The following is a 27,051-nucleotide window of genomic DNA, read 5'->3' on the forward strand; positions in this document are numbered from 1 at the left end:
CTAGCACTACACAGCTGATTTCAAATAGTCAAAGCTTGATGATGAGTTGGTTATTTGAATAAGCTGTGTGGTACAGGGGGAAAAAACAAAACATGTACCCTGTGGAGGCCCCAGGACCGAGTTTGGGAAACCCTGGTCTAAAGCAACTTACAGTTCAGGGAATGCATACCTTTTTAGTAGGCTGTGTGTGTATTTAATACACCCAGGAATTGAACCCACAGCATTGTGGATGCTAGCTACATGCACTTGCCAACTGAGCTACACAACACAACAGATAAGTGGAGGAGAAGCTAGCTATCCACAAGCATCCACCATGAAGAAACAATTTCTGTCTTTCACATGGTGATCGGGAAAAGGCTTATGTGGGTAAACTGAGATGTCAGATTAATGTCGGTGGATGGATTGATTGAAGGATAGATATTGAAACTAAGTTAGGGATTTGGTTGGAATTACTATCATCTTTCTCACTGCAGTTCAACAGGTTCAGCAGGTAAATATCTGATTCGTCAACTAGGCTACATAAATGGAGGATCATCTCACTCCCCTCCACCCCTGTAGACACCTGCTGTCCTTAAATCACAAAACCCACACAGTCATGTTTCAAAGAGGGAAGTGTCGCCTTATTCTCAGATGTTGCCCCAGTTTACAAGCAATCTCTTTAAACCCGCTCTCCTCTCCAGCCCCCTCCTCATCAGAGATGTGAATTATTGACAAGCTCTCTCTCTCTCTCTCTCTCTCTCTCTCTCAACAGCAACAACAACAGCCCTGAACAATAGGGCCACCCTTCTGTCTGCTTTCTGAGGGCCATCTGGTTCCCTCGGTACGTTTTCCACCTGCCTCAGACAGGTTGTTGACAGAACAACGGCGGGGTGAGTAAAGACAGATCTGCTGCTCCTCACACATGTAAGGCGTTCATGTTTTCTCTTTATTTTATTATGGCCAAAATGGATGCTTTGTTGTAGAGTGTTGTGTCAGGGATACTTGTATAATGGTACCCTACTTCCTGAACGTTTCAGGGTTATATTACTCAACTCCATTACGCTATCTAGAATCCAGTTCCAAAATGACTACACAACAGCATGCAAGTCGACTGTAGTCGCTAGTGTACTTACAGCCTTAATACAAAGGTACAACAACTTTATGTTAAGTGTTACCACACTTTCTCTGTCTCATTTTTCCAGGTGTAAATGGCCAAAATGCAGTACTTCTTTTGTCTACTACTGTTGATGGCGGTTTACTCCAAGTCTCACAGCACCCGGTGCGAGAAAGGCTGCGACTGTCACGAGGAACTGAAACTCACCACTTGCGCTAACGCCCTCTTTACCCAACTGCCCAACCACATCCCTCCTTACACGGAACACCTGGACCTATCTATGAACCTCCTAACCTTTATTCCGAAGAGTTCCTTCCAAATGGAACGCAAACTGAGGGTTCTGCTTATAAAGGACAACAACATCAGCGCTGTGGCTGACGGGGCCTTCACCCAGCTAGAGTTCCTTCAGAAGTTGGACCTGAGTTGTAACAGGTAGTGGAACGTTCTTCCTGGCCGCCGTGCTCTTGTTTTTGTTTTGCTCTTTGAGGTCTTGGCCGGGTTACTGTAAAGCACTTTGTGACAACTGTTCATGTCAAAGGGGCTTTGTCAATGAAATTTGATGGATGGATGGATAGATAGATTCATTGATTGATTTATCGATTGATTGAACAGGATCTCGTCCCTGAGCGAGAGCTTCTCCCTGGGCCTGAATGCTCTGAGAGAGCTGCAGCTGAGCCACAACCACCTGCACTCCCTGGACAGCAGGAGCTTCATGCACCTGGATGGCCTACAGAGGCTCAACCTTACTGGCAACGTCATTCATAACATCCAGGTGAGGTTGTTTTTACTTTTGTTGAACAACGTCAAATAAAGTGACACAGGACTTATACAATTTGATTCTATTCTGTTCTATTTTACTATATTATATTGTGTTTTATTTTATTTTATTCTGTTCTATTCCATCCAGGTGAGGTCCTTTGGCTCCATGTCCACCTTGCGGCAGCTCCACCTGGAGGGCAACCATCTCGTCTCCCTAAACAACGGGGTGTTCTCCATGCTGAAGTCCCTGGAGGTCCTCAACCTGCAGGGGAACCAGATCAACAAGACCCAAGAGGGTGTCTTCACACCCATGACCTCCCTGGCCCTGCTCAACCTGGCCCACAACCAGATGAGCACCATCTACTTCAAGACCTTCCTAAGCATCCACACCTACAGTACCCATATCATGTTGGAAGGAAACCCCTGGAACTGCAATTGTGACCTGCAGAAAGTGTTCCATAAGCTTAAAAGTGTTCAAAGGCTGTTCTTGGATGATTACTATAATCTTAGCTGTAATGTTCCGACAGAACTAGCGAACTACAGGTTGATGGATGTGGATACGGGGCTGTGTATCGCCGAGGTGGTTATTGTGCTGATTATCACGATCACCGTGGTGATAGCAGTGTTGGGGGCCATCGTCATGGCGGAGAGGAAGAGAAAGAAGAAGAAGAGGGAAAGCATTGGACGGAGCAGGGCAACTTGTCTGACTCAGATCACTAGGGATTGACTTCTTCTCGGCAACACAATCCTTTTAATACATTTGTACAGTAACATGAAGAAAATATCTATCAGAGACAGTTATAAGCGTTGTCATATTTTAAAGGGCGTTTAGTACAATTTCACCAATTATTTATTGTACACAAATGTATTCATCAATTACTCAATATGTACACTTTTTGCATTTGTAATAATACCAGCATTTGTAGTGTTCTATTAGATACTTTGATATACAATATGAACAATACTACAGGTGTGAAAAATAATAAATTCAACGAAATTGAAATGTGCACTGGCTGCATTGTATTCTATCTATTTCCTTTATGGTGTAGGAAATATACATTTTATAGATTTTTTTTTTAGAAACAATAACAATTGCACATCTTGCCTTTACCCTTCGTTATAAACATGCTCGTATGCATTTACAGTAGTTGGTGTATGTTGAAGGGCAGCAGTACACTCTTTAGAGGTTGGGTTCGCTTTAACAGATAGCAGAGACGTCACACGAGGCCCATCGTCTGGGCGAATCGAGTTTGGAAGTTCCAGTCTAAGCGAAATGGCCTGAACTAGGATGTGTTTATTGGTCTTTATTAAGGATATTACTTATGGTATATCATCGGTATCATGCATGCATAGGATAACGACGGAATAAGCTGTACTGTAGGCAATGCAGAAAGCTTTCGATTTCAGACTTGGAGACACAACTGCCACTGCCGAACCTGCGTAGTCATAGTTGAAAGAATAGGAAACACGGACCAGGGACTTTTGCAGGTAAGATTGATGAGAACGTTATCGTCCAAGCTCATTTCCAATTTAAAGATAAACTGTGCTAATTCACATTTATCACGTTTTATTTTATTTTATTGCGTATCTACAATAGTATGATTTAAGTGCGCTGTTCGGCACTGTTTAAAGTAAACGTTGCACCTTTATTTATTCAATTTGGTGTGAAGTGTTATTTGATAGTGAAACATGCATTTCGTTTACACTTCCGCATTGGACGGTGAAATGTATTTTTGCACCGGTTTCACCGGTTCTTCTGATATGATATTCCCACTCACGAGTAACATGAGTTATTAGGTTGTAACAATGTTACTATATTTGTTACACCGCTCGTGCAACTTGTTGATAGCCTAATATCTATTGTAGCCAATTCTAGCCATGCTAAACATATTTACTGCATAGCATAGTGTTTCAATATGCTTTGTGTTGTAGTCACGACAGACATATATATATATATATATATATATATATATATATATATATATATATATATATATATATAGTTAAGCAAACTTTACTATGCATATTGTTAACCAGCACATCAAGTACATGAAGTAGGTAAGTAACAAGTGGTTTCCGTTTCCTGTGTAACATCAATATGAGTAATATCAATATTGCTACACATAGACTGTATCCTTATGATAATCAACGTAGCCTACTGTTTAGGTTACAGTAAACGTGAATCTAACTTCCTGTCTTCCAGAGATGGCTGCAGAGGACAAAGTGGTAATCCTATCGGATGATGAAGAGGACCAGAAGAGGAAGTACGTCCTGGACGAACCCTTCAACACTCTTTCCCTGGAGCTGCAGACCGACCGAGAGCCAGGCTCCACTCCAATGTCTGCTGCAGCATCAGACACACAGTCTGCTCCAGAGACACCCATGGCCTCACCACTGAAAGACCTAGGCTGCTTTGAGAGGATATCCCTTAGAGTCAACTCCCAGCTCCTCATCTCCAAGATCTTCTACTTCTTCTTCTATGCAGCGTATGGTTCCCTGCACCCACTCCTAGCCGTCTACTACAAGCAGCTCGGGATGTCGCCAAGCCGTAGTGGACTGTTGGTTGGGATCCGGTACTTTATAGAGTTCTGCAGTGCGCCATTCTGGGGAGTGGTGGCCGATCGTTTTAAGAAAGGGAAGCCATTGTTGCTGTTCTCTGTGCTGTGCTGGTTGGTGTTCAACTGTGGCATCGGCTTTGTCAAACCAGCTGCCATGATCTGTAAGGAGAAGGTGGACATCACCACTGTGGCTCCACCAATACTGCCCTTGACGACTATGACACAAATTAACGGCTCGCTACCGGACGTTTCCACCAATCACACGAGGAGAAGTCGTCGGGATTTGTTTCGAAGTTACTTTCCTAGCTTCCTTTTTGTTTTGAATGGCCTTGATTCTGGCTATAGCATACGCCGCAGGCATAGGAGAGGTGCTGATAGCAATACCACCCAATCCACAGGGGTGTCTTACGAGCAGAACAATGCCACGGCAACAACCACTTACACCCCCACCCATGCCCAACCCAGAGTGGTGCCTAATGAGCAAGGCAATACCACTCAGCTTTTACTGAATACCACAACTATGCCACTGACCACTAAAAAACCCAGCCTTGCCCCTACCCGTGCCCCCACCACACATTCCATATTGGTGCCTCACGAGCAGGGCAATACCACTGAAGCTACACCAAATACTACTTCAACAACTATGGCAACAACTACCACTACCCCTGCCCCCACCCAACCTAAAGAGTACATCATTGAGTACAACGAGGATCAGGTCGAGAGCATCTTTCTCCTAATCCTGTTGGTCATCATCGTGGGGGAGTTCTTCAGTGCGCCGGCAGTCACCATTGTGGACACGGTGACGTTAGAGTACCTGGGGAAGCACCGGGACCGCTACGGCCTGCAGAGAATGTGGGGGTCCCTTGGCTGGGGCGTGACCATGCTGCTAGTGGGTATCTGGATAGACCACACCCACATTACGCTGCTCATCGACGGCGTGGTCGGCTGTGTCCTGCCCGAGTACAAGAACTACCAGGTAATGCATGACATTGAAAATGTGACAAATAATAAGCGATGGGTCGCTAAGGGCAACATAGTTGATACGTAAATAAAAATGGAGTTAATTCAATTTTGTTCAGTTGTTCACTCATTCATACATTCACTCATTCTCTCTTTCTTTCATTCCTTCCCCAGGTGGCCTTCATAGTGTTTGGAGTGATGATGGGCCTGGCCCTGGTGGTAGCAACGCAATTCTACTTCGACAGGTAATAATAAATAATGTTTGAAACCCTACCCTTTTAGCTTTTCCTTAAATCAATGATTTTATTGTTATTTTAGACTTCCATTTTGTTTTATGTACTTTTATTCATCTATTTTATACAATTGCTGTTTGTTTTTAATATCTTTCATTGTATTATTTTACTGTAAATGTGTGGTGGTTTTAAATGATCTTTTAAATTGAGTTTGATTTGATTTGACAGTGGGGACTACAGACAGGAGGTGCCTCAGAGGCCCCAGGAGGTAGAGATACCACAGGTAAATCAACTGGAAAGTTAAAACTCACACTAAGTGGAATTAGTCTTTCTAATTTCTTTAGCAGAAGTAAATACTGCTTTAAATAGAAAATTGTAAATGTTTTATTTGTTTTACACCTTCATTTTTTCACACAGGTACAGGGGAACGTTGCATCTCCAGAGGGGAGCGTGAGCTCCACCACGGACCAGACCCCCATCACCCCAGAGTCCACCACCGAACAGCCTTTCCACTACACTGACCTCCTCAGGCTGCTCTGGAGTGTTCAGTACAGCACGGTGCTGTTCGTCGCCTGGTTCATGGGCTTCGGTTACGGCTTTGTGTTCACCTTCCTGTATTGGCATCTAGAGGACCTGAAGGGAACCACCACGCTGTTTGGTGTGTGTTCGGTTTTGAGTCATGTGTCGGAGCTGGCTGCTTACTTCACCAGTCATAAGTTTATCGAGTTGGTGGGACATATCAGGTAAGGATGGGGTTGTTGGTGTTGTTCTTGGTTTTGGGAGGGTGGTGGAGGAAGGGATATCGCATTATCCATCTCTTTTAGCCAAATCTTTTACCAAAAACAGCAGCAGCAACAACAACAACAACCAAAGCCCACAGTATTTTCTGAAACTGAGGATTTCCACATTTGCTATCCCGTTTTACCTCAACTAGACATGCTGCATGTAAACAATCGTGTTCGTTTAGAGTGCCTCTTGCTTGAACGTCACACATACCTTGAGCGTATACTGTAGTCAGACAGACAGACCTAGCACAGAGCAGGGACATTTGAGAGTGTGGTGTTATGTTTAAGGAGAGAGGCCCATCACTCTATCAGCTCTGTGTGACCTATGTCATTTTGACGCACAATTTTCAAACATTCTTCTCTAACATCTTGGGAGGTTGTAACCCGGCAAGTAATGCAGTTACCTATTAGTGCAAAGGTCTCAAGAAGAATTTGTGCCACTGCTTTTTGCCTCACCAGTTCAATGGGCACTGTACGCAAAGAGTCATACTAACTATGCCAAGGAGGGCATCTCTTTAGACCTTGGATAATTAACGCGACGAAAGACGCTCTAAGGCTGACAAGCTTATACATTCCATACATCACACTATTTTATCGATTTGCTTCTTCTTAATAACTTTTGCTCGGAGTACCTAACCTCTGAAAATCTCATCACTCATTTCTTTCTTTCCTCCCTGTTTTCCTAACTTAGGGTCTTGTACATTGGCTTGGCATGTAACACAGCACGCTACCTGTACATTTCTTACTTGGAGAATGCATGGATAGTTCTGCCTATGGAGGTCTTACAAGGTAAGAGAGAGCAGGTCCGACATTGACGTTACTTCCTGTTGACATCTGACTGAGGAAAGGTTCAAATTTGAATCTGTTGTTAAGGGCTGTATTATTGAGCCTCAGTAAAGTATGTCATAGGACGGGAATCTCTGTTATTTCTGCCTTATGAAACACCTTTGTCCGTGCCAACTAAATAAGAACAGGATAAGATATAATTTAAAGGAATGTTAATATTGATTTTAAGTGAAAAGGCCATTACAGTATCACATCAAAAACTGTCATATTAAAAGACAGTATCAACAAAAGGAAATTGAATAAGGATATCCTGGTAAAGTCATATGACTAGTGAATAGGCACAATGTTACCCCTGTTTGTCTTTCTGTGGTTACAGATGAAAGATTATTTAAGAGCAGGTTGGATGGGTCTTGTCAAACACTGAACAAGATAATATATTGTTCCACTCCCTCTTTCAGACACCTTGGGTACACAATAACCAATAGGACATAGGTAGGCAACTAGATCCATACTATAATTTGTACACTGCAAATTGACCACAACTAAGCCCAAAAAGAGATTGTATTTTGAGACACAATCATGTATCATTATTTTTTTGGTGTGCAAACACTTGTCAACAGACTTCCTAAATGAAACACATTTTTAGATGAATTCCTGGTGACTTTACACTCGAGAGTCTTGTGTCTTCCGAAACACAACACTGCTTCTTGACACAATGCCCACTTAACCCGGAAGCCAGCCACACCAATGTGCCGGAGGAAACACCGTGTCAGCGTGCACTGTGCCCGGCCCGCCACAGGAGTCGCTAGTGCGCGATGGGGCAAGGATATCCCTGCCAAACCCTCCCCTAACCCAGATGACGCTGGGCCAATTGTGCGCCGCCCCATGGGTCTCCCGGTCACAGCCGGCTGCGACAGAGCCTGGACTCGAACCCAGAATCTCTAGTGGCACAGCTAGCATTGCGATGCAGTGCCTTAGACCACTGCGCCACTTGGGATGCCCCAGTGATAGGAATTCTTAACGCTACAGCATACAATGACATTCTAGATGATTCTGTGCTTCCAACTTTGTGGCAACAGTTTGGGAAAGGCCCTTTCCTGTTTCAGCATGACAAAGCCCCCTTGTACAAAGCGAGGTCCATACAGAAATGGTTTGTCGAGATCGGTGTGGAAGAACTTGACTGGCCTGCACAGAGCCCTGACCTCAACCCCATCGAACACCTTTGGGATGAATTGGTACGCCGACTGCGAGCCAGGCCTAATCGCCCAACATCAGTGACCGACCTCGGTAATGATCTTGTACCTGAATGGAAGCAAGTCCCCGCAGCAATGTTGAGGGAAATTAGGGTTGAGGGCTTTGCTCAAGGACACATTAACAGATTTTTCACCTAGTCGGCTCAGGGATTCAAACCAGCAAACTTTCGGTTACTGGCCCAACACTCTTAACCGCTAGGCTACATGCCGCCCCTACTTTGAAGAAGCATTTTTATCCTTATAGGCTGTGTAATGTTTAACACCTCCATCAATGTTTGTCCTCTGGCATCATTTACATTTTAGTCATTTAGCAGACGCTCTTATCCAGGGTGACTTACAGTCGTGAGTGCATATCTTTTTGTACTTTTTCGTACTGTTCCCCGTGGGAATCAAACCTACAACCCTGGCTTTGCAAGCGCCATGCTCTACCAATTGAGCCACACAGAGTATTTCACTTCTCTAAACTTTTTGTTTTGTCTGTCTTTCTGTCTGTCTCTTTGTGCTGTAGGTGTGACCCATGCGTCGGTTTGGGCAGCCTGTATCTCCTACCTGAGTGCCGCGGTGCCCCCAGCTCTGAGGACCTCTGCCCAGGGTATCCTCCAGGGTCTACACCTGGGGCTGGGACGGGGCTGTGGGGCCATGGTGGGGGGCGTCTTCGTCAACTATTTTGGTACGGATGCGACAACAACGGCCCCTTTTGACAGTCCCGTTTGAGTAGTGAAATTTAGCAACTCTTGACAGACAGCCGTGTTTTTATATTAGAACATGATTTTGAGAACCAATGAGTTATACTATTTATTACATATTTATAAACTGCACGCCCACTAATAATCAACTGCCTATAAACGGATGTATAAACCATTCATAACCCTGTTAAATGACACCTTAATATAAAGTGTAACCATTATGCTTTTTCTGTATCTGTAAAGTGCATCTTTCTTTTTCCAGGAGCTGCAGAGACGTTCAGAGGGATTGGAATGGCTTCCCTGGTTATACTCCTCATCTTCTCCTTCATTCAATGTCTGACCGGACAGAACGAGGAAAAGGGTGAGGGAGGGGAGAGCACCTGAGTTCATTTTTTTTTACAGACCCTGCACTGTTAGAGGAATTTGTTCTGTATAGAATGGATTAATGGATTGCTTCATATGTTGCACTAAAAGCAAACTATTTATAGAACTGCAAACCACCCTTATTTTTAACAGTGTACCATACACAAATAACCTAAATTGTTTTCCCCTCAATAGAGGACAGGATGCTAGCAGAGAACATTCCGGTTCCTTCCAGTCCAGTTCCCATCGCTACCATAGACTTGATGCAGAACCAGAGCCAGGTCAGAACTCTCCAAATTGTTGTACTGCTTCTTTCAGCAAACCAATTTCCCATTGTGGGACAATGACGTGTACTATTAGTACTACTAATTACTACTACTACTACTACTACCAGGTTGGTGTGATGGTGCCCCGCTCTAACCCTAGACCCCCGGCTAAGAAGACAAAGCACCAGGAGGAGCAGGAGGATGTTAACAGACCTGCCTGGGTGCTGAGTGGATCCCCCTGGGTCACCATAGCCTTCGCTGTCTGCCAGATCAGAGAGATGTACTGCATGACCAAGAGTAGTCTACCCTCAGAGACACAGCCACTGCAGGTAGGATGATGAACGCTAGTCATCTTATAAAGATGTGTCAAATCTCAATGAGAACTCTTGCCCTCAGATGTGCGCATCGAAAGTTTAAGAATTTCAAGCCAATTTATGTTTTTTTTAATTTTTATAACCTTTTAAATATTTTACTTCAATGGGATTTATTTTTATATTTTTACATCGTATGATTAACAGTGACAATATGTGAACGATTTCCTCCCCACGCCTTCGTGTGAACTAAAGAAAGGTGAGACTGTGTTTGCTCTTTGTGTGCACTGTAGCGGTGAATTCGACACTGTCTTTGTGACGTGCGGTGGTGAATGTGGTCAAATGTCCTATGTGCCTGTGTTTGGTTTACTAGTTTAGTGCATGGTTTGGTTATATCTTTAGTGTATCCAAAACATTTTGTCACGATTGATTAGCCAATGATGTTATATTATCTCGTCTGTTGCCAGGAGGAAAATGATCGGAACTCTTCTGAATACCAGGTAGTGAAGACTGAACACAACGCAGAGCAAAAGGAGTCACCACACCACCATAACGGTTCCCCCAGCAGCATACCTAGCAAGGCCCACCCCGCAGAGCACCCCAAATCCCAGCCCTCTCCCATACCAGACTAGGGGAGCTCTGTGGAGCACTCTGGCTTTTTCACCTGGTAACTTTGAGGCTTCACGTCAACTGCTTGATTTGAGTTTAGAGACGGTACTTACATTCACTCGCGGGCCTCATTGGGTTCCTGCGACGTGCAGTAGGAAAGGGGTAAGGAGCAGTGAGCACTAGTCCACATCGATGACTGTGTGCTGTAAAAAGTACTGAATGATAAGCTTTCTGTGTGTGTGTGTGTGTGTGTGTGTGTGTGTGTGTGTGTGATCTGGCATTGTGTAAATAGAATTTGATCCAGAAAGGGTCAAAAGGGAATTGTTGCCTTCTAGAATGTAATGTATTTATTTCATCTGTGTCTTCCTGCACGCGCTTCTGACAATCATGTTATTATTTGGACTCTTGGGATGAAATGATATGTGTATATACAATAAAAATGTATTCGTAGATAAATCATGAACTTTCACTGCTTTTCTGGGGTCTCAATTATATTATGGCTGTCTATTCCGGCATGTTTTTAAAATCCTAAGAGTAGACACTTGGTGGCAGTAGTGTACCGTATTGAAGTACTAACCCTAAGCGCGTGTGTGTGTGTGTGTGTGTGTGTGTGTGTGTGTGTGTGTGTGTGTGTGTGTGTGTGTGTGTGTGTGTGTGTGTGTGTGTGGTGTGTGTGTGTGTGTGTGTGTGTGTGTGTGTGTGTGTGTGTGTGTGTGTGTGTGTGTGTGTGTGTTGAGGTCAGGGTGTGCTTGCTGTTGCTGCTGATGGGAGTGTGTGGGAGGACAGTAATGGTGTTCTCTTCAGAAACTACACCACAATGCCACCTGCAACATCCCTTGTCTCGGCAGAAAATATAAGCTAATATTGATGTTGAAGATGAAGGGGGAAAAAAGGATTTCATTATTGGACTTGTTTCCCCCGAATTGTCTTTGTTTTGAACACAGCAGTTAATGTCCTTCATTATCATTATTAGGTGTACTCCAAATAAAGTGATTCTACTATAACAGTCTCGAGAGACAAGACTGACCGTGGCAGCTGTCTTATCCAATATTGTTAAGCCTGTTATCTACATCTAAGGAATTAATCATTTTAAAATTTTACCTTAAGGTTTCTCTATCAGCTGCACTCTCATGAATCAGTTCATTTGAAAGTACTCTCATGAATCAGTTCATTTGAAAGTACTCTCATGAATCAGTTCATTTGAAAGTACTCTCATGAATCAGTTCATTTGAAAGTACTCTCATGAATCAGTTCATTTGAAAGTACTCTCATGAATCAGTTCATTTGAAAGTACTCTCATGAATCAGTTCATTTGAAAGTACTCTCATGAATCAGTTCATTTGAATGTACTCTCATGAATCAATTCATTTGAAAGTACTCTCATGAATCAGTTCATTTGAAAGTCTAAAAAAAGATGACATTCCCATGTTCCTCAACGATCTTATTGAGGCAAACACCAGTATAATATTTGTTTACTCTTGACCACACGGACTCGCGCATACATTAGTCCCGCTGCAATGCCTTGTGGCTATGTATGGCTTTGCTGATAGTGTTGAGTCATGAACTGGTCCTATTTATGCCTGTGGTGTGGACACTCCAACATGCTAGGACATGATCGGACCGAACAGCTGCCATGTTCAGTACGGCATCATGGGACTGCTGTAGTACTGTAGCATCATCCTTTTATTGATTTGCACAGTACTGTACACTGACAATGCTGCACTGATGAAATAGCTACGCATGGTAATAATCATGCTGATCATTGGAATGATAGGTGTGATATTGTGTAGGCCTGCGTGATCTTTGAGAAACACTCCAGGATAGTTCAACATGTGCTACGTGTTACAGCGGAGAGGCAGTGAATTGATTATTGGAATGTTCCGACTGTGTTGGTTTCTCTCTGGCTGTACCATCGAGGCCCCCTCCGCTGAAGCTACACTGCCTTTCCAATCCAAACTTCCTCAACTCCTAGCCATTCATCCCAAGCCAAATAGAGAGATTAAATATCCGTCTCTACCATCAATTTACATGTGGTGTTTTGCTTTGCATGCGCTTTGAGATTATTTTATTTAATGAAAAGCACTATGCATTTTAAATTATTATTTGTATTATTATGCGTTTTGTGTATATTGTAGGCCTAGGACCTTTTGACATCTAGTAAATTAAAATGCCTGATTTGATTTCCAATGCAACTGATGCAGTTCTACACATAAGTCGCATACAGTCACCAGTGTCATGTTGTTAAGTTGATGGAAAACGTTTTTAAAACAGTGGAAGTGGTAGCCTAGGCCTACTACCTGAATGTGTCAAATTAGAGCACAGATTGTCGCTTTCCATTGCAAACAGTTTTGCTGTGGTGGCTGTGTGCCCTACTAAGCATGACCCAGGATGTCCTGCAGAGTGAGAAAAAGTGCCCCGTGTGACACAGTGAGAGGCTTTGTCTCTACCGTCATCAATACAACCATACATAACGCCTACAGGGCCAGCCATCAGCCCACAGCCCACACCAGCCCCAGCCTTAGCCTGCAGGAGGCACAGCAAGGGAGCTCAGAGCCATGGTTACTCCCACCAATACCCGGTTGGACAGCAAAGCCGTAGGATTCAAGGAGCAAGGACAGTGTGGAAGAGTAGAATGACTCCCCAACCCACAGCCATTTAGGCCTAAGTAGTGGTTCAATGAGGTCTAAGCAGTTGACTTAACATTTCACCACTTAAATAATTGGTATGTCAGTTTCTTGTCAAGTGCCGAGAGAGATAAACAGACTCATCCCTTTGGATAAGTACATATGATAAGTACTGTAAAGTACATGTGAGGCAAACTATGTTGCTGAGGTTTTGTCACTGAGTCAGGGACTTGATTTGCGGGTGGGCGTGTGAGTGGGGGGGATCCTAATCCCTAGCGTCTGCTGTTGTTTTTCATGCTGGTTGGGTTGAGATCAAAAACTTAACAGCAATAATCATGCAAAATTGTCCGGCTTTCGCTTCAAAGAGAACACCAACATTAGTTTTACTCATTTCTCGTTTGCACAGTTTGTTTCATCAGTTCTACTCGTTTTTATAAAGGGAACTGGGTTATCTTTGATAGACTGAGGATATAATACAATGTGTCTGAAATAAATGATCATATTAAACCGTCATTTAAGAGCACGAGTCTAGACTTGGCATCTGTGTGAGGTGATATTTCCCCTGCGTTAGCAGATTGAGCTCCAACACCATCAGAGCCGGTGCACAGTGGGGAAGATGGCCGAAGACCGGCAGAAGTGGAGAGCCTTTGTTGCTGCCCTATGAGCCAGCCCAGTCGTGATGGGGATAAGTGAGTGAGTGAGTGAGTACATTGGAAGATAATATGACACACATTAGCTGGGCTAGGCGGTGGGCGGTGAGGGGGTCTCTGGAACCTGCATGATCGTAGGCCCACCCACATGGGTAAAACCCCCGGGGTTTAGGAATGTAATCTCCATTCATTATGACACTGAGAAACCCACTACGGACCCTGAGTGTGGGCCGATCAATCCTAGCCTGCCTCTGTGTTTGTCATTAGGTACTAGTTTGGCGTATCTCTTTTGTATAGACAGACCACTATTTACTGGGGGGGGAAATTCACTGAATTTTCATCTGCTGCATTTATGGACATAGAGATGCACAATCAACATAATGACATTGATCTAAAAATGCTGTCAAGTTCATTGTAGTAATACTACCTCGTCAGTTCTAAGATTGTAGTACTTATCTCAACCCGCACCCACACACACACTTCCGCCCACATACACAGCACACTCTGCCGCCCACACGCACACTTCCACCCACACTTAGCTCGCAGACACATGTTCACTCAGACATAAGATGCTCATGGCATCGGACACAAAAACACCAAATAATGGGCTATACGTAACATACCGTTTAGGGTATGTTACTTTTCACTTACTAACAAAACTATGAAAGTCAACTATTCACATTTATAGTTTAATAGTGTTTAATGCATCATGTGTTATAACACCTGCATAAGTGCTCGTGTCTGTAAATATTGAATTTATTATATTCTAATTGATGTGTTATTCATGTCCTTCATCTTAACCATTTTGAGACCAGGAAGCTTCCTCTGGTGTGTGTGGGGGTGTTATTACAGGGTAAGGCGAGGGGCTGTCAAGCGCACACGTGCGTGGGTGTCGGTGAAACGTGTTTGTAATTGGTACAACAGTGAAGATGTACAGAACACTTTTAAAAAGAGCACTTATAGAAATCTGAAATACAGTACCGATAAAACGATTTGAGGCAAATGGAAAATATATATGTTATCTCATCTCTAAAAGTGGACGTATTCAATGGAAAACATATATAGCCTATATGTAGCATGGCAGCAATGCCGGGTGTATTCGGAGAGTGTGTGTGTGTGTGTGTGTGCGCACGTGCGTGGGCTATGGCAGGTCAGGGCCGTCCACAGACAGGATTAAAGGAGTGGGTGTGCTGCTGGAAACTATCTGGGCTGGACGTACCTGTTCTCTGTTACCCTGGCCCTGTCTGGCTGTGTGGAAAGCACATCAAAACCACACAACAGCTGCTCCTCTACTCTGCCTGTGTCCCAAATGGCTACCTATTCCCTGTTCCCCATAGGGCTCAGGTCCAAAGTACGCTATATAGGGAATAGGGTGCCATTTGGGACGCATTCTCTGACTCAATTACCTATCCTCATCATTAATCTTCTTCATAAAATATAATGTAGTAAACTATTGTAAATAGTAGCTAGTCGGTTCTTTTCTCTGTTCTCTGGTCTCATAGCTTCACAAGGATGGGAAATACAGTATATTTCTCTACTCAATTATCTTGATAATTCATCTTCTTGGTAAAAAAAAAAACGTAGCAGTTAAAGTAGTAGCCTAGCTCGGTAAATACATACTCATAATTATAATTTTTCTTTAAAAAAAAATTGCAGCTGAAAAAAGTAGCTCTGCAAATATAGATAGTAGTTAGTCGGTGTATAATGCTTCCGAGTCTCTTTTCTCATGAGTACAAAAAATGTGCGCTGAGAGTTTGTTCAGTAGCAGTGTGTAGATTCTAGATATATTCTAGATCTATTTTCCAGGATAAAAACAAAGTCTCATCATCTCCCTAAGGCTGTACTGTGTGCTGTGGCTGCATGGCCTACTTTCCAGAAATAGCTCATTGATACAGAAGCAGATTGAGTTATCATAACAGTAAGCAGGACACTTTCTGTTGTGTCTCTAGAGAGAACAAGCCTTTCTCCTTTATATCATTTGTGATAATAATGTGAAAGTAGGAGTTTATAGTCTCATGACAGTGAAGGACACAGAATGAACATCTTGTTCTGTGAGTTGATTATGTGTATTGTAGACAGTCCACACCCAAAGTGAAATGGGCAATGCACAAGTCTGCGAGTATATTGGAAAACGGGCTGGTGCAAGCCGAAGATTTGTGTGGGTGTGTGTAAGTCCTTAGAGAAATGTTTGTGGTTCCCATGCACACATAGGGCAAAGTCCCCCTTCTCTCTCTGCCTATATTACCACTTACTGCCTCAATTCTGAGAGTAATCTGATGGGTAAAACACTAAGACACTAAATTGTCATGACAAGACCCTCAAAATAAATGTTTGCATAGAAACATAATTTGCATATACTAACGTGTTTTATCCAAAGAGTGAAGGAGTAAAAAACATGTAAATCAAAAAATTAAAAGATCAAATAACCTAATTACATCATAGATGATAGGAGCCGATCCTTATTAGTCTATCTGAAATGTCAACAGTTTCACTTCTATACAGTCATATAGCCAAAAGGGCGTTTTAGGGTCTACTCTGCCCTCGCCTCACACCGTCCCAGGTGACCGACGCTGCCTGCCTCTGCCACTGCTGAGATGTGGTGCTTGGTATTCCATGCAGAAGCCTCCCACGCCGCTGTCCGCCCACGCCAGGATTTGCGTCACGCAGGCGCGTGGGAGTGAGCACTGTAGCAACCGCGGAATATCCCAATTTCAATCGCCGGGGAGGAGGGGGGTAGGGTAGCAAGCAGGCAGCTCACACTCATCTAGTCTAGAGACGTTCAACACACTCGTATTTCTATTCAAGGAGGCGAAGGAGGGAAGGTAAACGTCAAAGAACGCGAGGACTTTTTAGGCCAGAGAGCGCGCTTATTAGGAAATTATAGATCTACAGATAATTGTACAGTTTATTCAGTTACAGTTTATGGCAGTTCAGCCTATATTGTAGCTGATAAATTGTAAAAACTAGATAAAGGAAACGAAAGGGGACTAACGTTCACCAGGTATGTAACACTTAAAATACATCGTTGGAATAAGTTATTGGGCTATGATAATACTTTAACAAGTTGTAGCCTTGATACAATGTTGCAGCACTGTTCTATTATTGCAGACAATGGTATTTTTTACTCATCTTCCTGATGCGGATTTACTTGCAAGACCGGTTTTGAGTGACATTTAGTCTGGTGCTGGGTCACTGCATTTTGTATTTACCTTTTTACTTTGTGTGTTTTGAAACGAATTTATTTTATTTTCTATTTAGCTAGATTGATTTGTGCAAATATTCCATGGTCATACTGTCTTGATTTTCTCTGTTCTTTGGAAGGTCGGGTTTTATCAGGTTGCGTTGCATTTTGCCCAGAGGTTTTGACAGCGTGTGGTTATGAAGTAGTTGTTTGCAAACACTCTCTGAATTCCCATTTATGATAAACAATCAAATTATATTAATTCACAAGGGTCGTTCAGCAATATCTAATTATTTGTGGCATAGTCCTCTAACTTGCAAGAAATGGGTAGTTAACAATCCCTTGGCTAAAGCAAGTGGAGCCAGTGTGTGTGAGAGAGGCCACCTACACATACTGCAAAGGAGGATTGTGGCATGTGGTCCCATCAGCAACTAACAGGACTCTAACTGCGAACCGCCACTCTTCCTTCTGCAGCCCTAGTACTGCAGAACTTACAAAGGGAACTCAGACAGAGTGGAGGGAGTGCCTCTTCCTCTTTCAGTCAGTCAGCTAGCTAGCCAGTCACACACACACACACACACACCAACACTCTCTGGTCAGGCAGAACCTCTTGCCCATCCCGTCTTGTGTTCTCTCTCCCAGCCATGGCGGCGGCGTTGCCCAGAACTCTGGGGGAGCTGCAGCTCTACCGAATCCTCCAGAGGGCCAACCTGCTGTACTACTACGAGGCCTTCATCCAGCAGGGAGGAGATGATGTGCAGCAGCTCTGTGAGGCCGGGGAGGAGGAGTTCCTAGAGATTATGGCTCTGGTGGGCATGGCCAGCAAGCCCCTGCACGTCCGGAGGCTCCAGAAATCCCTGCGAGACTGGGTCACCAATCCAACGTTGTTTAATCAGCCCCTGACATCTGTACCGGTGTGTAGTATACCAGTCTATAAGTTACCCGAGGGGTCACCCACGCCAGTCAGCGCGGAGCGAGGGGGTAGTAACAGCACCCGTGGCGAGACCCATGTCAAGGTTCCCAAAGTCATAGCTGCATCCTGTCTGGATCCAGGAAAGCTGGAAGTGGCCAGGGACAGAGTGTCAGGGGGGTCTCCACTGCAGAGCGGCAGCGAGGGGCGCTTCTGGTCGGGTCACAGCAACGACAGCGAACAGAGCCTCTCTCCGTCCGATCGGGGGTCTCCGTCGTCACCGCGAGAGGGTCAGGAGGCACTTGACGCTGCAGCTTTGCAGTCTGTCCTGGAGTGTGTGGACCGGATAACCCCGTCCCTGTCTAAGAGCGACCCCACGGAGGTCAAAGAGCAGCTGAAGACAAATAAGAAACTTTCTAAGATGATTAGCCACATCTTTGATATGAGTGATGATGATCCAAGGAGAGAGGAGGAGATCAGGAAGTATAGCGCCATCTACGGACGCTTCGACTCGAAGAGGAGGGACGGCAAACAACTGACGCTTCATGAGGTAGGGATAAGAGATGGGATACTTTTGCAGTACTAGGTTAGTCTACTCAGTGGCAGTGCAATACAAGTGACAAACCTCAGTTCCACAAATAAGAGGTGAAAACTACAAAACGTAAATCACCTGAAGAAAATGTGTGCGCTTGCTGAAGCTGTCTAAAAGTAGGTCGGTAGTAGTAGAAGTTACAACTGAAGAGCTCACTGACAGAATTGTGTATCTCCAGTTATAGTTGACAACATGACTCATCTGTGTTCTTTCTTTCAGCTGACAGTGAACGAAGCAGCAGCCCAGCTGTGTATGAGAGACATGGTACTACTGACCCGTAGAGACGAGCTGTTTGGTCTGGCCAGGCAGATCTCCAGAGAGGTCACCTACAAATACACCTACAGGACCAGCAAGTAAGAGCCACTCTCCTCCACTGCACTTCACACAACCTTGCTTGTTAGAGTTAGCAATGCTAAGGTAAGTTGGGAAGCATGGGTGACTTATTTACTTGCTAAGTACATTTTCTCCTCATGGTTATTACTATGTAACTAATTACTGTAGTGTGTTACATTTTACAGAGACATATTTTTAAGTTACGTAAATTATCGTATGGTATGATTCAGGTCATGTTCAGACTATGCTTTCCATATCTTTCAATGTTTCTCTGCATACAAACTGAATTTATTGTCTTCTCCACTGTAGGTCTCGCTGCGGCGACAGAGATGAGCCGTCTCCTAAAAGAATCAAGACAGAGGAGAACTTCTTTGACATCCAGGAGGCTCTGCAGGCCATCCACATGAGACAGGGCATACTGAGGGAACAGCTAGCCTGCGCCAAGTCCAAAGGAGAGGAGATAGTTGGGAGAAACCTTCAGGTAACATACTTGAAAAATGGATTATAAAATGTAAACATTGGCCTTCTGAGTGGCGCAGCGGTCTAAGGCACTGCAGTGCTAGAGGCGTCATTACAGACCCGGGGATGATCCCGGGCTGTATCACAATCGGCCGTGATCAGGAGTCCGGGTCCGGGTCGTCCGTGTTAGGGGAGCCCTTTACTTGGCTCATTGCGCTGTAGCGACTCCTTGTGGTGGGCCGGGCGCCTGCAGGCTGACCTCGGTCGTCAGGTGAACGGTGTTTCCTCCAATACATTGCTGCGGCTGGCTTCCATTGGGGAGAAAAAGGGGTTACATTTTTATATTTTTATAAAGTAAACATTATAGGAGACATGTTTATTTGACACTGTCATTTCTGGAGGCATGTTTTTGACAAGAGTAGGAGCAGTTGCTAACGAACTGTAAATGTATTGTGTTTTAACAGGTGCAGTTGGACCGTCTGTTAGCCAGACAGATGGAGATCCTCCATGATGCGGCGGTACAGGAGAGGTTACACGCTCTGGATTGGAGGATACCTGCAGGGGCATTAAAGTACCTCAGTGATGCTCCAGGCACCAACGGCACATCGGTAGACAAAAGCACAGAGCACCAAGGTAATGGTACTGTCTGTCTTCTGTATCTCTCTTTGTAGTGTGCTCGTACATGAGTGCTATCCTCATGCTCCAAATTCACAGCTCTGTGAATCACCATTTCCAGCTTTCAAATCTTATTTTATAAGTCAGGGAATCAGTTTGTATCTGTTAAGCCGGTAGCCATCCCTCAGGGACTCATCCCATCTTCGTCCTTTTCTCTCTCGTCCTTTTCTCTCTCGCACGGCCCATACTCCTGACAGCTCATTATATTCATGTTACCCATAATTATCCTCTCTCTGCACCTGTCATTAACTCTCCCACGCCTGTTTACCTCCTCCGCCATGTTGCTGCCCAGGGGCGTCTCTCTCCCTCTCGATCTCTCTCTCTTTCTCTCTCTCTTTGTCTTTCTCCTCTCTCCCACTCTCTCTCTGTCTCTCTCTCTTTCATCCTGTCTCTCCTTCATAAGCTATTTAAAGCACCTTATTCAAGTTGAATGAGAAGAAGAGTATAACATCTTTTTTGGGCACCGAGTGGAGTACAAACTCGGGCCCACAGCAAATGCGCATCAGATCTCTCAAGATTTTGAGAGACAGAATGTTAATGTCATTTTTTGTATCATCTAAGCAGCTTCTTGAATGATACTCTAACAGCAGCGGCATTGGAATTGGTTGTGTAATATGGATGCGTGTATCTCAATGGTTTATCCATGCCCTAATGTTTGTCTGTGTGTTTATGTATGTTTTCAGATGAGCAACCAATGAACTTGCGGGTGGCCAGTAAGAGTGTGGCGGAGGGGGAGCTTCCCCTGGGGAAGCAGCTAGCCAATGAGCTCAAACGATACCATAACAACCATAACACAGATGAGGCCAAAGCACCAGCAACAGGTACAGCACCACTCAGGCAAATGTATGTTCACTCTTGACTCACATATGTATTAACATACATACACACTACAAACCGTGAGTATTAGTAATGGTCTGTTGCATGCACACACCTGCCTACATTCAAGCTACATTATGAGTGAAAAGGTATATGATTAGAAAACACATTGCATGTTTTATTCTGATGATCTTTTCTTTGTGTTTTACCATAGAAAATGGATCCTCGCATCAAGCGGCCAACCACACTGACAGGAAGACCATCAAATCAGAACCAGAGGATTCCACATAGTGCCTCCCATCCTTCGTCTGTTTCCCCATCCGGTTTTAGTCATCAGTTACACTTTTTACACTAAGCATCTATCTCAGTCAAATCAATGGATACTAAAGCAAGCACAGCCACAGTAGAGCCTTAACAAACCAACGTTGCCTCAAAAAAAGCATTTATTTTCTTTCATTTTGTCTAAGGTTTTTGCCAAAGCGTCTAGAGTAGAGCACAGACTCAGTCATGGGGAAAACTGAACAAGGATGTCCTTTCACAGGATACCTTTCATGCTGAATAGGTCTTTATGTATTTATTGATTGATGTACATGATGTTATTTAAGAATGATGGGTAGGGAAAGTAGCCTTGTACCACCATCCTGACCTCCTGAGCTTACATTCTGTTTCGCTACATGAATTTGAATAAAGTTAAGTGAAACAAGAGCGCAGCGGGTCAGGATGGTCAGGATATGAAAAAGAACCAAAATACCCCAAGCTATTTTTGGCTTGTCGTGTTCAATCGGTGGGTAACTGATGTACTGTAAAGAATACAGTAGGATTCTGTTTTAATCAGAGGTGAAAAGAGAGAGCTATCTGTGGAGGAGAAATGATAGTTTTGCTTCATCCTACTGTATGTACTGTATGTATTTATGAGTGGTACTGTAAATTAAACTGAGGCTGCAGAATTGTTTGTGTATAGATCTCCAGTTACAGTTCAGATCAGTGTTATGGGATAGGTCGGCCAGGAGACGGACTGGGACCAAAAATCAGCCCCAGCATTTTTCTACTTTGATGCCCCATACCCTCCCATTTTTTCCCCCTTGAGGCCCCCATTATTAGCCAGATCATGATAATTGTGCACAAAAACAAACTGTTTAGACAGGCACACTAGGCAAAAAAATTGTCCAGCCCATCTGGCATTTGCCCGAAATGCCAGATGGCCAGTCTGCCCGTGGGTTGGCCTAGACGAATCGAGTTTCCTTGATAAGTCTGTCAAACACATGATCTTGTACTGTAAGAATGCACATTTGAACCTCAACACAACATTTACTGAGTTACCCATTTTATTGAGTAGGGCCCCTGGTCTGTTATTAGGGCTGGGAATTGCCAGGGACCTCACGATACGATATTATCACGATACTTAGGTGGCAATTCGATATGAGTTGTGATTTGATACTGCAGAGCCATGAAAAAAGAGTCATGAAAGCCATAAAAAAGGTGTTTTGATCAGTCATGTGAATAAAAGTGCCGAAAGGATGTTGGCTCACCATTTTAAAAGAAGATGGATAACAAGCTATAGAAGAGAAAATACTGGAGTTTTTGCGCATGTACAGCTAACAAGCACAAAAATAATATTGCGATATTGTCCAAAATAATATTGCGATATATTGTCAAAAAGAATATCCCGATATGTAACTGTATCGATTTCTTCCCCTATCACTATCTGTTATATTGTTGCACTCCAGAAAGTTGTGTTTTAATACATATCTCACTGTAGGACCGACAGGGCCAATTTGGCCTGTAGTATTACAAGAATATTTGCCTAATCCCAAAAGCAGGGTTTTGTCAGTGTAGTGTTGGTGTCAATCTCAGTACAGTGTTTATGTGTGTAGAGCAAAAACCGAATAACTGTTGTTAGAGAAAACAAGTGAAAGTGTCTGGTATCATAAGATGTTAATGTTACATCGCCTAGTAGTCTTAGATCCTAGCGGTGTTTCAGCTGTGATCACCAATGTATAATTCAAGATGTATGTTAGAATTAGCTCTCAGATGGTAGTTTAATGTTGTGTTTCCAATGTGTAAATCTGTCTTGCTCTATAGTCTGTTGGTCTTTTTTGGGGTCACCGCAGTCTCAACAGTTTTGTAATACTAGTCTCTCTAGCTCAATAAGACTGCAACAAATGCAATACTTTTGTAAGTACTGTTTAAGTACATACTTTCTGGGCCCACTGTCTGTTCTGTTCTGTGCTAGGTGACTTCTCCTGTCCTCTGTACTGGTTTAGTTTAATCAGTGTCGTGTAACGTTCACAGACCAACGCATGTCCAGCAGCGTGATAGACAGTCAAGCTGTTAATAGTACATTGATTAATGTACTTATCACTGTTATCGTAAGTCATCAAGTTAGCCTAGGCTTGCCTACACAGTAGATATGCACCTGTTTTTTAAACACTAATATATTTTATTTGTTATACAGCACATAAACATGATTAAACTTTATTTTTTATGGTGGTTGTCTTTCCTCGTTCATGGTATATGTCTGATCCAGAAAGAAGGAAAATTATGTTTTCTATGTTATAAAAAATATATTTTATATTAATCTTATTATTGTGTCCTACGATAAAATAACAACATATTTTCGGTTATTTTTTTACAATTTTTTTACAGCTAGACAGCTAAACTGTTCCATGGCAGAGAACCTATACTGGTATTTATAGGTATAATGAATGCTAACAGACAGACTGAATGTGGTCCAGTCAACAGTTTCTCTTCTTAAAAAAGAAAGGGATGATGAACCGCTGTCTGTGGTAAAGCATTTGCATCAGTGTCATATTAAAACATTCTGAAACTGCCCGATGACTCACTCTGCTCACTCTGACGCAGGTCCTTTTCATACTTCACATCTCTCTCTCTCTTTCGCCCTCTCTCTCTATCTCTCTCTCGCTCTCTCTCTCACACACACACACACACACTCCCTCGCTCTCTCTCCTCCATCTCTGCCTCTCTCATCTCTTTCTCACGCGCGCACGCACACACGCACACACACACAGATTTTCTCCTGAGATCAGGTCAACTCATCACTGAACACCCACATGTGTAGCTCCCTCCCTCCCATCCTTCCAATCTCAGCCCTGTGTGATGGCCTCCCTGCCAATGCAAGTCACTGATGTGTTGCCATGGCAATAGTGATTGTAGGCGGCGGCACTACAGGCAGTGGGAGGGAGCTCAGCCCGGCTGCTAAACTGCGTGGGTGTGATCTGGTGAATGCGCCATCACCCCCATTTAACAAAGCATGAAACTAACAGTGCTTGAACAGAGGTGGGTATCAAGTGAATTATCTCCTCATCTTCTCCAATAGTGCAACTAATAAAGGTTTGATTATTTAGTTCTTTGTTTGTTTTTATTTGAACAGTTTTTTATCAGAGTGTACAATCCAGGAAGGTTGCTTTGTTTAAAGGGATAGTTCACACAAATTGCAAAATGACATTTGTTTCCTTACCCTGTAATCAGTGTATGGACAAGGTATGCTTGGGTTTTATTTCAGCAGTGTTTCCCAAACTAGGGGTCGTGGCCCAATGTGGGGTCACCTCATTTGAAAAGTCTGAAATAAAATTGAGCTTGGTTCATAGAACCGGGGTTAGCTAGATGTGGTTGTAATAAACAGAGCGGTTTCTGTTTTCGTCCAACAAATGTGTTTCTATCTTTTGAATCATTTACGCTACAAAATACAATTCTGTTTCCCTCTACAATGCCCACAAACCATGCAGGATTCATTAGAACGTGGACAAGACCAGGCACTAAATCAGACTGGGGGAAAAATGATCTAATGACCTGATGATCTTCTGAACTTCCCAATACCTTTCTGATGCATTTCAGTCACCTCAAGCCATACTTCCTTCAGATTGAAATACTGTCAAAAGTACTGTCAAACTGATTTGTCAGGTGGAAATACTGTCAAAAGTACTGTCAGACTGATTTGTAATAGACTGTCATAGCCCAAATTAAAAAAGTAAACATTGGCTGTTGATGACATCACTTTTTTTCACATGGTGGGGTTATAATTTTTATATCAAAAATTAATCGCGGTCCAACATCTTTTGGAAACCCCTGGCTTACAGGGAAAGGAAACCAATATGCAATTTTGTCATTTGGGTGAACTATCCCATGACCTAATAGATTTTTTTCTTTTCTGCATGTATTCAATTGTCAGTGCTGACCTGTGCTCATCCTACTCGGCACCACCATCAAAGTTTTTTTGTGTATTTTTGTTTATTTTTATGTTTCTATGAGAGAGGTTTGAGTTTGTGTATAGGCTGTGTATAGGCTGTGTATAGGCTGTGTAGAAGTTGGCATTTATGCTATTTCACTCATTGGCTGCAGTATACATGTTGGCCAGAAGGTGTCAGAATACAATCAAAAAGGCTTTCATGAGCGAGATGAACATTACAGTTAATAGAAAATAATTTCAAAGGCTGGGTTTTAAACTTTTAGAAAGGTACATTATTCCTCTCTCCTCTGAGCAATACGAGGGTGTAATGCAGTGGGATGGTAGGCCTACAGCTGCCTGCACTGTCAAAGAGGGGAAAGGTTTGAGAAAGATTGGCCCATTTTATGCTCAAATTCAGTTAACCTCAGTGAAAAGCAGCTTGACTTTCTCTACAAACAAATGGAACAATGAACTGGGCCTACGTTGTTTATTCTGATCATTGTACAAATGTGTTATACGGTGAACACTATACAAATAATGCCTACTGAATTGTGCTTAACTGTAGTATAGTATTATTACTATTCATGTAAGCGTTGTTATTATGGACGTTAGTATTGACCGTGACCTTTACCCTTCTGTGATGTCATCGACCAGAGTCGGCGCAGTAAAACGGGACACTTCTCATGTTAAATTGGCTATATCGCTCTCAGTATTCTACCGTTTGTACATGGCTGCTGTACGTCTTTATTTTCTAGTTTGCAAGTAAAGGCAATTCATATTTAAACGTCTGTGGACATACCTTGTCAAGTTACCACAAAATGGCACTCTAGTTTAATGGCACATGGGCAGTCAGACAGACATATACTGTTGACAGTATAACAAGTCAATAATGGGTAATTTGTATTATCATGCATGTGGATCACTCTCTTCGGCATGACATCTAGAAAATCTGTTTCATTGTAAAGAATATGCTAATAGTATTTATTTAGACGGTCTACCCATTTGAGTGGTGTTATTTATTTGAGTGTGTATATGGCAATTTTTTTTCATCACTGCGCACGTCAATAAAACATCACAGGAAAATCATAAAGGTTTTGGGGAAATGCAATTACCGGTAGCCTGCAATTCAATAACAATAAATGCTAGTGTGTGTAGGCTACACGCCAACTGTCTACAAATAACCTAACGTAGCCAGGCATAGAATAAACCCCTGAAACTTTATATGTCCCCCATATTCTGGTCTTGACGAGAATAAAAAGAAATATTTTCGGGGGAGTTTCTCTTCTGCACTGTTCCACCAATCCAGTTCATGTGGAGGAGGAAATAGTCTGGCACAGTGGACGCGTCAAAATATCGATAACATTTAGCGGTGAAACCCGGTAATAGTCTCAATCGTTTTATCCCCATTCATTTTTGCGTCTGTGATTTTAGAACTACTTCATATAAGGTCTGTGGTTCGTATTGGTTTACCCAGGCGTGACGTTTTGATTGCCATGTAATTCTCTCTCGGACAAAGTGAGTTGTGTCAATATATCCACCTCAATTTACTATGAAACATTCTAAGTGGTAATTAGCAACAGAGAAGACCTCAGCAAGACAAATTCCTGCGGGAAGCTGTTGCACATCATCTCCAGCTGGCACCGTCAGCTACCGTTCACCAGCACAATCAGAAACCTTTGTGCCCGTCCATGAATTGATGTCCCCTTTCTCTGTCGTAGCTAGCCACTGACTAGACTTTAGTTAGCAGAGCAGTATATCAAAATAATCATTTTTGTTTTACTTAGATAATTGTTTGTACAGTATGTCGACTTTGGTGTGTATTTCAGACCTTATCACATTTTTCAAGGATGAGCATAAGTGCATTACAAGGGGAGAAGACCATTAGAAGTCTGGCCATGTGGAGAAATGCAGATATACTGAGGGGCAATTTACCCGGTTTGGTCAGGGCCAGCATGAGGGATAA

At 43.2% G+C, this 27,051-nt stretch overlaps 3 protein-coding genes across 7 annotated transcripts; all 3 read left to right on the top strand.

Annotated features, from left to right (window-relative positions):
- The first annotated feature begins 651 nt into the window (after positions 1 to 651).
- ngl1 (Netrin-G1 ligand) lies at positions 652 to 2,859 on the top strand. Of its 3 annotated transcripts, none has more exons than XM_014151386.3 (4): positions 652 to 903; positions 1,182 to 1,525; positions 1,706 to 1,865; positions 2,001 to 2,859. In XM_014151386.3, the coding sequence occupies exons 2-4, from the start codon at positions 1,188 to 1,190 to the stop codon at positions 2,577 to 2,579; spliced, it is 1,077 nt and encodes a 358-aa protein (XP_014006861.1). In that variant the 5' UTR covers positions 652 to 903; positions 1,182 to 1,187; the 3' UTR covers positions 2,580 to 2,859.
- A 185-nt stretch (positions 2,860 to 3,044) lies between these two features.
- LOC106575218 (major facilitator superfamily domain-containing protein 6-A) lies at positions 3,045 to 11,131 on the top strand. Of its 3 annotated transcripts, XM_014151582.3 has the most exons (12): positions 3,047 to 3,340; positions 4,056 to 5,386; positions 5,545 to 5,615; positions 5,832 to 5,886; positions 6,021 to 6,346; positions 7,080 to 7,177; positions 8,936 to 9,097; positions 9,376 to 9,474; positions 9,672 to 9,757; positions 9,871 to 10,071; positions 10,261 to 10,312; positions 10,521 to 11,131. In XM_014151582.3, exons 2-11 carry the CDS (start codon positions 4,058 to 4,060, stop codon positions 10,261 to 10,263), a joined length of 2,430 nt encoding a protein of 809 aa, XP_014007057.1. In that variant the 5' UTR covers positions 3,047 to 3,340; positions 4,056 to 4,057; the 3' UTR covers positions 10,264 to 10,312; positions 10,521 to 11,131. The 3 variants fall into 3 exon arrangements, 2 of the variants coding, with proteins under 2 accessions (XP_014007057.1, XP_014007055.1); XM_014151580.3 differs by lacking the exon at positions 10,261 to 10,312 and having other exon boundaries at positions 3,048 to 3,340; XR_014381079.1 differs by lacking the exons at positions 7,080 to 7,177; positions 10,261 to 10,312 and having other exon boundaries at positions 3,045 to 3,340.
- A 5,528-nt stretch (positions 11,132 to 16,659) lies between these two features.
- Positions 16,660 to 23,392, top strand: LOC106575217 (NGFI-A-binding protein 1). Its single transcript, XM_014151578.3, has 7 exons — positions 16,660 to 16,937; positions 17,760 to 18,577; positions 18,839 to 18,972; positions 19,262 to 19,433; positions 19,876 to 20,044; positions 20,770 to 20,907; positions 21,117 to 23,392. Exons 2-7 carry the CDS (start codon positions 17,762 to 17,764, stop codon positions 21,191 to 21,193), a joined length of 1,506 nt encoding a protein of 501 aa, XP_014007053.2. The 5' UTR covers positions 16,660 to 16,937; positions 17,760 to 17,761; the 3' UTR covers positions 21,194 to 23,392.
- Positions 23,393 to 27,051: the final 3,659 nt, after the last annotated feature.

Source organism: Salmo salar, chromosome 17, assembly GCF_965601325.2.
Source record: "Salmo salar chromosome 17, fSalSal1, whole genome shotgun sequence".
Lineage (NCBI taxonomy): Eukaryota > Metazoa > Chordata > Actinopteri > Salmoniformes > Salmonidae > Salmo > Salmo salar.

Bases quoted from the DNA above. Each gene is read 5' to 3' on its own strand.
- LOC106575217 (XM_014151578.3), top strand. From the start codon at position 17,762: ATGGCGGCGGCGTTGCCCAGAACTCTGGGGGAGCTGCAGCTCTACCGA. The intron at 18,578-18,838 runs GTAGGGATAAGA...TCTTTCTTTCAG, and splicing joins AACAACTGACGCTTCATGAG to CTGACAGTGAACGAAGCAGC. The intron at 18,973-19,261 runs GTAAGAGCCACT...TCTCCACTGTAG, and splicing joins TACACCTACAGGACCAGCAA to GTCTCGCTGCGGCGACAGAG.
- ngl1 (XM_014151386.3), top strand. From the start codon at position 1,188: ATGGCCAAAATGCAGTACTTCTTTTGTCTACTACTGTTGATGGCGGTT. The intron at 1,526-1,705 runs GTAGTGGAACGT...TTGATTGAACAG, and splicing joins TTGGACCTGAGTTGTAACAG to GATCTCGTCCCTGAGCGAGA. The intron at 1,866-2,000 runs GTGAGGTTGTTT...TATTCCATCCAG, and splicing joins ACGTCATTCATAACATCCAG to GTGAGGTCCTTTGGCTCCAT.
- LOC106575218 (XM_014151580.3), top strand. From the start codon at position 4,058: ATGGCTGCAGAGGACAAAGTGGTAATCCTATCGGATGATGAAGAGGAC. The intron at 5,616-5,831 runs GTAATAATAAAT...TTGATTTGACAG, and splicing joins ACGCAATTCTACTTCGACAG to TGGGGACTACAGACAGGAGG. The intron at 9,758-9,870 runs GTCAGAACTCTC...TACTACTACCAG, and splicing joins TGATGCAGAACCAGAGCCAG to GTTGGTGTGATGGTGCCCCG.